At 39.5% G+C, this 14,735-nt stretch overlaps 1 protein-coding gene across 1 annotated transcript in view; it reads right to left on the reverse strand.

The window, feature by feature from the left end:
• Positions 1–234: 234 nt before the first annotated feature.
• The window catches only part of MPP7 (MAGUK p55 scaffold protein 7), a 204,222-nt gene continuing 189,721 nt past the window's right edge, over positions 235–14,735 (reverse strand). The window contains exons 13-17 of the mRNA XM_069458748.1: positions 13,485–13,565; positions 4,771–4,864; positions 3,591–3,699; positions 2,042–2,185; positions 235–540 (exon numbers count right to left, since the gene is read on the reverse strand). Coding sequence (XP_069314849.1) covers positions 361–540; positions 2,042–2,185; positions 3,591–3,699; positions 4,771–4,864; positions 13,485–13,565 — 608 coding nt within the window. The 3' untranslated portion in view covers positions 235–360. The remainder of the gene's footprint in view (positions 541–2,041; positions 2,186–3,590; positions 3,700–4,770; positions 4,865–13,484; positions 13,566–14,735) is intronic.

Here is a 14,735-nt window from a genome sequence, read left to right on the forward strand (position 1 = left end):
GCTAACACGCAACTCAGCGGCCATGTCCACATCTGGGGCCAGCGGAAGCATGAACTTTACCTACGTCTCTTTAAAAACTCCAGTCTCATCTTGGAGATAGAGCTACATTAAAGACAACCAGAAGGTTCAAAGCTTTGTTCAGAATACAGTACTGTGCAAATTTTGACTTCGGATCTTATACTCACACATTGTGTTTGAAATAAGGCTATAAAAAGATACAAACAAAAGCGGCATTTAATTTTCACCAAGATTATACACCAATGACAGTGATACAGATTTTAAAACCCTACCACCAAACTGGTAATTGATTTAATCATGCACTCCATAAAAAAAACAGGTGACTGTGGACATTTCCCTTAGTTATGAATGTAACCAGCTCACTGGTACCCAATGGGTCTCTGTCTCTAATTTGTCAAAAGTTGTTTTTAGTTCATTGAACGCCACGGTGAGATCATCATTTACGATAATTTTGTCAAAAAGATGACCGTATTGACTTTCCATTATTTGTGCAGATTTAATCATTTCTTGAAAGTCTTCTTCCTACAAAAGGAAGTATTTTTTTAAAAAATTGGTTAACCAGGCAATTACCTCATTTCACATCAATGCAAACATTCTACAATCGGTTTACCTAATGCTGTTCTGAGTTCAGTCTTTCACCTCGGCCAGAAGTAAAAATTATCCCCTTTTACGACAAGTTCTTCAGATGCCATAATTTCTAATATTCTCCGTCTGATTGGCTTGGACAAAGCAAGAGTCAGACGAGAGTGAAAACTCCTGCCCTCACTGAATTTCAGGACAATTAGTCACTAATTCATAATTACAGGGTATGTCGTATCACAACAGCTATTGGGGGAAAGAAGAGCTGTTTACGCTGATGCTTTGGCTGCATCATTTATGCTTATTCATAGGAAGGAATTTATAATCTAAACTCCTTTTTCAGAGTTGGGAACATTTATATAATAAAAGGGTAGTCATGTTCTTCCTGTGTCTCGTTAGAAGGGTTTCAGGAGCCCTTGCTGTCTCCCATTTCTGAAGCCAGAAAGTATTTTAGTTGGCCTCGTAATATAAATGTCAGCCAAATCTTAAGATTTATTTATCTTATCACTTATCAACTTCATTGAGAAACCTCTAAATTATAAATAGTATAATAACTCTTCACATTGCAACATAATGAAATAATTTCACAGTCCACGTTTCAATGTCAGTAAGATTTCGCAACAGAAAATTTAACTTTCCTCTTAATCCAGAGCCTCGAGGAGCTGACGTCGTATGACAATACCTACTCAGCGTGGATATGTTTGTCAGCATTTTAGAAAAAAGATACTTATCGAATACTGACAATCAAAAACACAATCTGTATTTTGTAACCACACTGAGCAGTTTACAGATTAATACAGACTAAGGTTAAAGATGTGCTAATTAAGTGGAAGAGAAAATAAAAAGCTCTTGACATTTAACTTCTTTGCTTTTTATTTTTGGTCCAAAGAAAGATTAAGAACAAAAACAATAAAAGGCCTCGCCAGAAGCCATTACAGTCACAATCACCATTTCTGATAACACTGGCAGGAAATACAAATATTATTGTTAAACAATGTTAGCCTATTTTTCGTATTCCCAGAATGGTGCTTTTTCTTTTACTGTGCTAAGTATGATTGTTGATACAGGGAGACAAGCAAGGCCAATTATTAAAATTTTCATTCAGACTATTAATATTAGTGACAGAAACTGACTTTGGTATCTTTAGCTTTAAAAATAAAGCTGGTCTGAAAACTAATTGGTCTAACTTTTATGGAAATGTTCAGCCTACAAAAGTCTGATATGTATGCATAATAGTGAACAAATTAGCATTCAGTCCATTTAAGATGATGATCTATCCACAGAAGCATAAAAAGTGCAATTGTTCAAAATGCACCTAACTACAATTCCTGTACAGATTTTGGTTCACAGTTCGCTACAGTCTGCCCGAGTCGCTGGGCTGCACATCCGCGTCTACCTGCGGCCACACCCGCCACCGAGCGCCACCGTGCGCCACCGTACTCACCGTGAACGGCTTCGCGGCAGCCTGGTCATCTCTGCTTGATATAATCTTCGCGTTTTTCCTTGTCTCTCGCAAACGCTCTATCGACGGAGGCTTTATAAATATCACATAGGGCTTAAACTCCAGTGTCCTTAAATGCTTCACTGTCTGTAAGGAAGAAAAGAACTTTTCTCATGTTTCTTCGTAGCATCATGAGTTACTGAGTTTTCTTTCTAAGGAGAAAATTCCTCAAAATTATTCTCTAATTAAGGTCAGTAGGTCTTTCGATATACTATTATTTTACCAATTAAATGTAGCAAACACGCCTGAAAAGAAGTTGGAGAATGCAACTTGCATTTTAAAATGTTTTGAAATACACCAGAATTAATATAGAACAGAAGGGGCTAAAAATACCACAAAGCTGGTTTTTAGATCAAATACCCAACATGAAGGGCCATCCAACCATCCCATTTAAGCCTCTCCCCTCTCCCAAGCATGAGTTCTTCTCTTTCATTCGTTCCTCCCGAGTGCCCTGCAAGGGCAGCCTCCTGCTCCCCAGGAAGCCTGTCCCCGTGCCCTCATCAAATATGTCATGCTATGCACACTGTGATCTGGGACTCACCTACAGCCAAGGGTGACAAGACAGAAGGGTGAGAGTCGAGCGTTATTCCTGACCTGTATGTCAGGACCTCTCGGAATATGAATATAAACCCTGACTCCACTGAAAGGTCTGGCAGACAGGCGACATGCGTGTGCACATGCATGACAGAGGGTGGACAGCACTAGTGGGGGGGAGGGGGAGGGGAAGAGGCTCTGGGGAGCAAGGGCTGAAACACTGTAGGAGCCTGAGCGTTACGGGCTCAGCACAGCGGCAGAGAGGTGGCGGTGGTGGGAGGGCTTCTGCAGGTCGCTCTGGCATTTGGAGGTTGTGCACCCCAGGGTGTGGCCATCCGGACGGGGACTCTGTGGTCCCTGGGGATGTGGGATGGGTATCAGCTGGAGGCTAGACGACTGGACAGGGAAGCGAATGGCTTCACACTGGCATTCCCAGTCCACGGTGTTCCTAAGAGCTCCCAGGGTGACAGGCAAGGGTCTCCCTGACAGCTGCAACCGGGATCGCGCTCAGCAGCTTCTGTGAAATGCCCACAGCTCCGGGGGTCTCACACTGCCAGGGGATGCACGAACCACAGTCAGAGACAGGACTGAGAGCCAAAGTGTGCACTGTTAAAAAGTACAAACACTTAACACACACAAATCCATTACGCGTGTAACAATGCATGTACTGTAAAAATACGAAATATACAGAAACACCTAAGAGTCACCACACGTGGCAAAAACGGAATATAAACCAGAGTTAAAAACACAGATTTTGAGGCTTCCTCCACTCCTCTTTCTTAATAATATCATGGGGTTTTTGTTCCTCACCAAAGATGTCTCAAATTACATTGAGATGCTTTTGTCATCTTAGAAAGCCACGTGTGCGCCCAAAGCGAGTAACTTCGGACTCGCCCCACGTGGAAATGGTCAGAGCAGCAAAGGGACAGAGGGGACTGGATGGTGGCCGTCTACTCACGTGAGGCTGGACATCCAACAAACAAACTTTGTTTTTAGCCAGGACGGAGCGCACGGAGTCTATGCTTGTGCCATAGTAGTTGTTTTTATATTCTCCGTATTCAATGAACCTGGAGAAAGTTAGAGACGTATCAGAATCATTTCTGCATTAAAAATAAATCACACGTACCGAGATACAATTCGTAGGGAAAAGACGTTTTTGCTGAACAAGTAATTTTGTTTTTACTGTGTTTAATAAAATAAATAGGGCCAAGGACTTCAGCATGTCAATTTTAAAAAATCTTCTATTTTACATTTTCACGTTAGTAACACTTGCTTGTATTACACTTAAGCAGGAAAAAAAGGACTTTGGTCCAGTGGTGTTCTAATGTTTTCCATCACCCCTTTTTTCAGAACTAATGCAATGCAATAAAACAGTGAATAAGCCAAACAATAGAAACTGCTGAAATTTCACTGCACGTGCAGAGCGACCCGGCCCGGCTTCAGACTGCGGCGCTGGGTGGTGGCTAATGGAGCCGGGGCGGCCGGCCGTGTGCTATAAAACCACCATTGCCGCACCAAATGTGAAAAATGCACTTCAATGCTTCAGTAAAATCCCACAGCCCTGCCTGAAAACACACATTGCTCCTGATATCCTAAAATAGTCATGCTTCAGCAAATGGAAAACCTGAGGGGAGAAAACTTAAGAGCTAGCTGGAGAAGACGTACAAGCAAGATGATCACTGTTGTTTTAATGTTTTGAAGAGCCAATGAGAGAACAAGGGTGTGTGTTTGTGTGTGTGTGTGTGTTTGTGTGGGTGGGTGTATAGACTGGGGACCTAGGGATATGTTACATTAGTTTTTACATGCTCATTAGTTTTTAAGTTAAAGTTCTATCCAAATTATATGTCGATTCAATGAGCAGGCTGGAGGGAGGTCACAGTTAGACACCAGCAGCCTCCCTCATTCTGCAAAATAATTTCTTTATAGAAATGGAGCAGCTCGAGGTTACTAAAAAAACAGAGGTGAAGACTGATAATAATTACTAACGGAATTATCCCCTTTTAATCAGTTTCAAACATTATTTTGATAATTAAAATGCATTTCAAGTGGAGGGGACCTCTCCGCCATCTCAAACTGGAGAGACAGGCAAGTGCCTACAAACATCACCCTCCTGAAAATTCTCAAAAACGTCCACATACTTGTTATTTTGTACGTCTGTCTCAAACAAATGCTTGGAGATGAAAATATATTCGACTCCATCGCTCTCCTGGCTTCTTCTTGCTCTGGTAGTGTCTGTGGTTTAACGAAAAAGCAGTTAGAAAAGCCCACATCGGCCACCTTAAGGAAAACACTAAAAAAGAAACCAGCAAGTGTATTTAATTAAAGTGTTCTTAGACAGGATTTAAAAACTTATAAAAAAGAAAATTAGCCAATAAAATACAGTAAAGTGTCATACATTCAGATTTTCCACTGTTATTAAAATTATATTAATTTGAAGATGGATTAAATATTAAATTACATCACGTGTCTGTGCTATTATTCATTATTTTGAAAGCTAATATGCTGATTAAATAAGTGGCATTTAAATCCTTGAAGGGAAAAAAACCTTTCTTTGGCAAATAACATGCTTATTACCTTTATTTGCTGATTTTTATTCATTGAAGCAAGTCTATTGTACATTAGCTTGTTAGGTTAGCTCTGAAATTATTTTACTGTCCTCCTCGCATGGTACACAGCGGGTATGCATGAATGCGTGAATGCCAAACACCTCCATGTGATATTCAGTCCTCCTTTACCAAGTTACAAACAGCATCTTTTTGAATACTATTGAACTTCCAACCTTTCAGTAATCTTGCCTAATTATTTGTTAGTGGATTATAATGGAGCAGAAAATACAGGATTAATTAAAACCACAACAGTAACAGCAACAAGGAAGCCCGAGGTGTCCCAGCGCTGACACGGCCGAGCTCAGCACAGCCCACCTTGCTGCAGATTCCAGCTGAAAACTCCGACCCCCAAACAGCTACCTGAGCACTCTGCAAACAGATAAAACAGGTAGGCTGGGGAGGGGAGCCAGTCAGCACGGAGAGGAGTTTAACTTGATTTTAGCTTTGCCCCAAGGGTGGGACTCATTCCAGAGAAGCACGGTAGGATGTGCGGCTCAATTCCAATAGAAGCCCCAACTTTTTGGTGGAAAGACCCAGGAAAAGAAAAAAGCCCACGCAGGCTGGAGAGCGTGGAGAGAATGATCTGAAAGTTAGAATGATCAGAGGCTTTAAAGCAATTATTATAACTGTGGCTGATAAGGTAAAGGAAAATACACATGAATAAAAACATGAATTCTTAGCAGAGAAATCAAAAGTATAAAGAGAAACCAAATGGAAATTTCAGAACTGAAAAATAACAACACCTAATAGAAACAAGTCAAGAGATGGGCTCAGTAGTGGAGCAGAGATGGCAGAGAAAAAGGCCAGTGGACCTGACCACAGATGCATAGAAATTATCTAATCTGAACAACAAAGAGGAAAAAAAGATTGGGAAAAATATACATGCAACCCCAGGGACCTGTGTGAAAATATTGAAATATCTAACATATGTGTAACCAGGGCACTAAAATGAGAAGAAAAAAGATTGGGGCAGAAAAAATATATTTGAAGAAATAATGGTGCCAAAATTCTAAAATTTGGCAAAAGATAAACTTACAGATTCCAGAAGCTCAGCAAAGCCCAAGCAGGATAAATTCAACAGAACCCAAAAGCCAAAGGTAAGTAAAAATCCCTGAAAGCAGTTAGAAAAAAGCAACACAGGACACATAGTGAATAATGATTTATGATTTATCATGAATTGTAAAAACAAGAAATCAATGAAATAGTATCTTTAAAGCAATGAAAGAAAAGGTCTACCAGCCAAAATATCTTTCAGAGATAAAGGCAAAATAAAGACCTTCTCAGATGAAGAGAAACTAATAGAATTCACCAGCAGATTGCTCCAAAAGAAATGTTCAAGCAAGTTTCTTAGGCTGAAGAGAAATGATAAGAAGGAAACATATCTTCGGGGATGAAGAAAGAACAAATAGTTGAATAAATGTAAAACTCTATTTTTCTCCTCCTTCATTCATTAAAATACATACGACTATTTAAAGTAAAAGTCTGATGGAGTCTTCAATGTATGCAAATATAACATTTTTAACACCTGCAGCGAAACAATGTGGACAGGTTAAAGGGATGTCTATGGCTGGTCGCAAGGTTTCTGTATTTTATGTGAAATGGTACAAAGTTGACTCACAAAGCAGATCGTGAATGATTACAGCAACCAGTAAAAATTACCACAAAGAGATAGAACCAGAGAGCCAATAGGTAGACTAAAATGGAATACTAAAAAAACACTCAAATAATCCAGAAGGCGGTAGAAAGGGAAGAAAAAGAAAATGAAATGCAGAAGAGACAAACACAAAACAAATAATAAAGCAGTAGCTTAAATTCAGTCACTTCCATAACTCAGTAAATGCTCAATGGCCTGTCTGCCAAAGGCTGGCTTAACATTTGAAAACCCGTAGAATTCGCCATAGTAACAGAATAATGGAAGATGACACAGCATCTTTCAATGTATGCAGAGAAAGCATTAAAAAGATTCAACACCCACTCATGACAGTCTCAGCAAACCAGGAGTAGCAGGGAGAGTCCTCAAGTAACTGGCAGAGGCCTCAGAGGGGCAACATCGTGCTTAATGATAAAAGACGGAATCACCTTCCCTGAGATCAAAAACAAGGCAAGTCTGCTAAATAACAACACAAAAATACCTTGGAAAGGATCAAGGCCTAAATGTAAAAACCTAACACTATAAAACTTCTAGAAAAAAACAGGAGAATGTCTTTGTGACCTTCACATACCAAAGGATTTTTAGATAGAACAAAAAAATCACCAAACATAAAAGAAAAAATATATAAATTAGACTTCATGAAAATGAAAAACTTTGCTTTTTAAAATATGCCATGAAGAAAATGAAAAGACAAGTCACAGAGTGGAAGAAAATACCTGTAACACATTCATCAGATAAAAGGCATGTATCCTAGAGTATGTAAGGAACTCTAGATACTCGATAATAAGACAAACCACCGACTTTTCAAGTAATGGGCAGAAGATTTGAGCAGAGACTTCACTGAAGAAGATACATAAATGGCTAAGTGCATAAAATGCTCAATATCCTTAGTCATTAGTGAAATACAAATTGAAATATGACATATCACCACACACTACATTGACAAAAATTTAGAAGACTGACTACACCAAGTGTTCGCAAAGACAGGGAGCAACTGGATCTCGCATACACTACTTGTGGGTTGTAAAATGGTATAATCACTTTGGAAAACAGTTTGGTAGTTTCTTTAAAAATTAAATATTGTGACCTACCTATTCTACTCCTACTTATCTGTCCAAGAGAAACAAATATATATGTCCATCAAAAAACATGTACACAAATTTCGTAATAGTTTTATTTGTAGTAGCCAAAAATAGGGATGGGGGAGGAACCCCTAAATATCCATCAACAAACAGGTGAACGGATACACTGTGGTATTTCCATACAATGGAATGCCACTAAGCAGTGAAAAGATATTAGTGATCTATGAAACAAAATGGGTGGATCTCAAACTCATTATGCTAAGTTTAAAAAGTTGGACAAAGAAAAAATAGGTACATACAGTATAATTCTACTTATGTAAAATAGGAGATGATTCCAGCTGACCTACAGTGACAAGATGCAGATCCGTGGTTGCCTGTGAATGGGTTGGAGGGATGGATTACTAAGGGCACAAAGAAATTTTTAAAAAAAATTATTACATATATTTTCTAAGATGGGGCCTCAGCCTGTCATACAAGCTGGAGTGCAGTGGCATGATCATAGCTCACTGCAGCCTCGAACCCCTGGGCTCTAGCAATCCTCCTGCCTCAGTCTTCCAATTAGCTGGGACTACCAGGCGTATGCGACCACACCCAACTAATTTTTAAATTTTTTTGTAGATATGGGGCTTTGCTATGTTGCCCAGGCTGGTCTCAAACTCCTGGCCTCAAGTGATCTTCCCACCTCATCCTCCCAAAGTGCTGGGATCACAGATATGAGCCACTATGCCCAGCCAGAAATTGTTTGAGGAGATGGAAATGTTCATGATGATGACTGCGGTGATGGTTTCACATATGTATACACGTGTTAAAACTGATCTAATTGTACATTGTAAATATGTACAGTTTATTTATTCCAATTATATCCCAATAATGTTATTAAAAGAAGAATGTGAAAAGTGGGAAAAAGTAACCTAACAGCAAAAGTAATAGATTTATAAAATCCAACTAATTTAAATTGTATCTCAAATTTTAGTTACCTTTTATTTAGTTAGAAAGCATACTTTAATACAATGCTCAAATCTCTGCCAAGTGTGGTGGCTCACTTCTGTAATCCCAGCACTCTGGGAGGCTGAGGCAGGAGGATCACTTGAGCTCAGGAGTTCAAGATCAGCCTGAGCAAAAGGGAGACCCTGTCTCTAATAAAAATAGAAAAAATTAGCTAGGCACGGTGGTGTGTGCCTGTAGTCCCAGCTACTCGGGAGGCTGAGACAGGAGGATCCCTTGAGCTCAGGAGTTTGAGGTTGCTGTGAGCTAGGCTGATGCCACGGCACTCTAGCCCAGGCAACAGAGAGACATTCTTGTATCTAAAAAAAAGCTTAGATCTCCTGAAAGTTTTCCATGCTTGCTCTGTGGGTAAAGCACCAAGAGGTCATGCTAGTCGTCATGAAATGTCACACACTTCCCAGGCAGAGCATGAAGTACTGATAAATTTTATTCTATCATAAGAACCAGGAATGAATTTCACAGCAGAAAAATACCCTGTTGTATGTTTATAACATAATTCACATCCAAGAATATGAAAGATATTAAAATTAGTACGATGCCTGGCTTTGGAGTTTAGGGTTGATATTCATTTATTACTTAATCAGTTTTGTTGCTGCTGTTTGCTCGTGTTCCTTTAGCAAAGAGCAGGCTTAAGAAAAAAGTATGGACAAAAACCAAAACTGAGACTCTTCTGTGCATTACTCTGTTTCTCACAAAAGGAGAAAAGACCGTCTGGATTCAACTGTAATGGCAGAACCCTGTTATTGAAAATCTGCAACACACGGTTTAAGGAGCACCGCCCCCCTTAGGGTTAGAAATATTTTTAGAACCACATCAAGTGGTAATTGAACAAGATATTTATGACACTGCCACATGCATTTAAAAGGTAACAAGTCTACAACTGAATTGTTTGCTTATTATCATCAACTTGAATTATCCGTGCCTGGTGTTATTTTACTGATGAAGAATTTCAGCATCTAGTTGTAATGAGGACCATAGGAGCCTCATTCCCCACGAGGAATCCTGAATAGAAGAGCCGACATCCTAGGACAAGGGGAGTCAAGGGAAAGATGAGCACATTGACCCCCAACGCAGGCCGCCATAGCTCCCCGAATACCTGCATGTTTACATCACCCAGATATGAAACAAACTCTGCCATCTTGCCTTCCCCGCCCCCCGAATTCCCAGAATAACTGTCATGGTGAGATAGGAAAAAACAAATTTTTTAACTGGTACCCTAGTTTATAATATACATATTTTAGAAAACTCAAGAGAGACATCCTATGGACAAAGAAGAAGTGTTCTAGAACATGGGTGCTTTGAAACCTATGAAAACAGAAACTGTGATATATGCCTTGTGAGAAACCACCGAAAGTGATTAACAGGCACAGCTGACCGAGAGGGCTCCAGGTTTAGACTACACAGACTCTGGAATCCATCGAGTATTGGGTGTCTACTGTAATACCTTTTGTTAACGACTTTATTTACATTTACTGCATGAGAGACCCTTTGGAAAGACTGTTTATATTAACAGCCTTTTAGATTTGTTGATAACAACCTATAGCCTCAGAACAAGGTGGATGCTGCTTATCAGGAACGAAACTGTCCACGGTTCAGGGTTTCGGCCACCACTTTCTTTGAGTGTTTAATATGATTACATGGATAATTTAAAAAGATTTCATATAACATGCTCAGCCACTTAAGCTCAAGAGTATAACATCTACCCAATTTAGCATCCCTTTAAATACTTTTTTTTAAAAAAGTGAAGAAATTAAAGATTTGCAAGTAGTCACAAAAATAATACAGAGGTCCCATGTAACATTACTCAGCTTCCTCCTGTAACATTTACACAACTATAGCACGTTATCAAAACCAGGAAATCGACATCAGCAACCTACAACGAACTAAACTACTATTTCTTTGTAAGATTTAAAAACCTGAGTATGATACACTGACAGGAAAGTTCACATATAACTCACATATACATAAGTAAGTGTATATAACTTGATGAATTTTCACTGAACACACCTGTGGAACTGGCACTCTAACGAGAAGGAGGAAATCGCCAGCCCTTGGAAATCACCTCTTGAGTTCCCCAGTTTCTAATCCCCTTCCTCGAGATTTCTAACAGCACATATTAGTGTTGCTCTTACTGTAATTATAAAAAATGGAGTCACACTGCATTATTCTCTTACTCTCTTTTGTGTCTGCCTCCTTCAGTCAACATGTTTGTGGGATCCATTCCTACTGTTGCATGTAGCTGCCGATTGTTCGTCCCCAATGCATTACAGTATTCCATCGTGTGAACATACCAAAGGTGCTCCATTCTAGTCGTCCAAATGATGGACATCTGGGTAGTTTCGAGTTTTGAGCTCTTATGAATACCGTTTCTAAGAATATCTCAGTCCCTTTCTTTTGATGTACACAGGTATGCATTTCCACCAGGTACACACTCGGAGTGAAACTGCCAGGGCTTAGGGTACGTGTTTGTGTAGCTTTAGTGGATACTGCTACTTACTCTTCCAAATGGTGACGATTAATTTACACTCCCACCAGCAAGAGTTCCAGTGCTCCACCTCTTTTTCGTTTTACCCTTTCTGGTGGATATTTAATACATGTTTTAGAAAAGCAAATTATAGACTTAAACAATACTGGTGGTATAATCAAAACAGTAATTTTTCTCCAATAGTCAAGACTCCGCTCAAATTATTTTCCAAAGCAAAACAATCTGAAATTCTCAAATTGCTCTTAAAATATATTCTTCTTTAATTAATTAAATGACCTGAGTTGATGCTATGGCTGTATTTTCTGACCACATCTGATATTATGAATCACCAGGGATACTTGCTATAAATACAGATTCTTGGGTGTATCTTTTTATAGGAAGCCCAAGAGATTCCTATTATAAGGCAAGTCTGGAAAACATTATTTTTCCAGACTATATGAGGATTTTCTGACATTAACACTTATTTAAAAGTGAATCACAGTGAAAAATAACTACTTTGGGGATTTGTTTGAAGAGTCCCAGCCCCAGAACCTTTCTGGATATTGTCAACTTCTATAACAACTTCAGGGGCAAATATTATTTTAATAGTTGAATAGTTGAGGCCAAAGTGCCTTGCTCTAGGTCCTTTAATAATACCAAAACTATCATAGGGGATTACTTTTGATAGATGGCCTTGCTGATATTTATCACCGTAAAAAGAAATCAGCTTTTACTACTAATTGGGCCACGATAGAGCAAGTCTGTAGTTTGAAAGCACTGCTAGTGTTACAGAGGAAGAAGAACATGACAAGTAGTATCATAAAACCTGGTTTCAAATCCAAGTCTAACCATCATCTACGGAACTCAAGGCAAAATGTCCCTGTGACCCCAGTTTCCTTCTCTGAAATGGAAGCAGTATCGCTCATCTTACGCTGGCACCGCGAGGGCTGTGTAAATTAAGACAAAGGAGATGAACACGTAGCAGGCAATCGATAAATCTGTAATCTCTTTTTGCATCTTCTAGGTCTCTTCCGAAATTGCTCACCTGTAAACTTAACAACTGTCTGTAAAATTTTCTAAATATCTGTATACTGCAACTCATCTTTTGTAAGAGAAGTGAATAAACTGTCTAATTCTATCTAATTCCACATTTTCCCTCACTTCCATCTTTGCCAGTGCAAACCAGCAGTCCTGTAACTTACGGCTGAAAATAATTACAAATAATAATCTGGAAAAATATAGGACTAAGAAGAACCTTGAGGTAAAAGAAAACTATAATTTTAAAATAAAGTTGAACTCCTCCAAAACTAGAGAACATTGCTAAGGGAAATATACAAATGAATTTTTTTTTTTAACAGAACTAAAACCACTTGAAAAAGCCAACATTTCAATTTAGCCTTTTAGACAGCTTTCTAACATCAACAAATTAAGTAGTTAAATGGCATTTCTTCTGCACATCAGAACGTTTCAAGCATCACATTTCATTTGTAAAAAGGCCCATGAAAACCGCATTTATAAAAACAGCTCTAACTCTGTGTACTGAAAAGACGCCTGCCATATCTGGACTGCATGGCCATGAAAAGCCCGTTTAACACGATCTGCCAATTACTACTCATAAAAAGTGATCAAGAAAGGTTTATATTATAGGAAGTCTCCTTCAGCTCTCTGTGGTTTGATCCTTCCAATCTTAAAGCTGGTGAAAAACTCTGGAAAACATTAGCACTTATTTTAGGAAACAGAACAGTTAGAATTTTATTTGGAAGAAAATTTATAAATAATAATTTGAGGTCATACGTGTATTAAAATTCACAATAAAGATCTAAGAGTCGGGAAGCCGTGAGTAACAAATATTCTGCCAACGATCTGTGTAATCCAGGGCAAATCCCTTAACCTCTTGGGCCTTGGTTTCCTCCTCTGTGAAACGTGGGTACTGTCACTACGGATGTCACAGGGCGGCTAGGAGGTCGAGGTGGGTGATGCTCGCTAAGTATTTAGCAATCACGGTTAGTGCAGTCACAGAGACACCAAACAGTGGGGCACTCACGGGGCACGGTCACGCCATAGTGCTGAGTGTCACTGATCAGCAGCTTCCGTTTCAGCTCATTCAGCCCCACTCCTACGGGACCTGAAAAACACAGGGTAACAGAAATTCATCACCAAACAAACGCCATACAAACGTTTCTGTAACTGACATGAATCTGTAAGACAGACTGAGAACACAGATCCAAATTTGCAAGCCAAGTAAAGAGATTATTTCCAGTTAAGTTGTACATAAGAAAAAGCTAGGATTTCCTTTGCTGCTTTCTTACTTTTTAAATCTAAACCCTTACCTTTCCCTCAAACAGGTTAGAAATATTTACGTTTTAAATGGAACATACTCAGAAATATCTGAGTATTACCAAGTAATGGTACCCAGAAAAGCCTAAAACATATGTGCACCTAAGAAAACTGGATTGGACCATCCAAGTGATAATTTCAATTTTAAATGTTTTTAGGTCTTAATAAAAGAAAATCTTAGACTCTGACTTTATTTTGGATGCAAATTCGGTTATGAATTTTAAATTTGCAAAAGCACCAGTCACTTTTTACATCTGTCGAGACTCTTTCCTACACTATGTATTTTTGGTTGGTCCTTAAGCCTTTGAAAACGTGCATAGACCTTCCACATTTAAATCCATCAGTGCATACAGATGGAACACCTACAATGAGCAAGGCATGCACTGAACACTGTGGAAAACAAGAGATGATAAATGAACTCTGCTCTTAAAGAAAGTAACTGGTTAAGTAAGAGACCAGGGCCAAAAATAAAGAAAGAAAGAAAGAGAAGAGAAGAGAAAAGAAAAGAAAAGAAAAAGAAAAAGAAAGAGCAGTTTCAAATACATAAGATCAACCCAATGGCCCCTCCCAACGCTGTCACCTGAGCTGCTGAGTGCAGAAGATCCATTCGGCCCTGGAGGGCAGGGCCACAACACATTCCTGGTGTCCACATATAAACCAATTGCTCTCCAGCAATTATTCTGTTTTCCCTATCGGCTGGGTTTCTCAGATGGAAATTTCAATCCTTCATTCTCCTCTCTACTCACACCTGGGAGCCTCCCTGTCACTCCTCTGTCACATGTCCCTGTGACCAACGGCCAAAGGCTGCCAACCTCACCTCCTCGATACCCTCCGCTGCCACGGCTGCCACCATAGCCCAGGACACCCCGTTTTGGCCTCCGGTTCCGGAACAGCCTGCTGGCCGCCTCACACCTGCTGACCCGCCACTTTAACCCAGCCGCACCCGGCAGCCAGGGGG

The sequence above is a fragment of the Eulemur rufifrons genome, chromosome 25 (genome assembly GCF_041146395.1).
Source record: "Eulemur rufifrons isolate Redbay chromosome 25, OSU_ERuf_1, whole genome shotgun sequence".
Classification (NCBI taxonomy): Eukaryota; Metazoa; Chordata; class Mammalia; order Primates; family Lemuridae; genus Eulemur; species Eulemur rufifrons.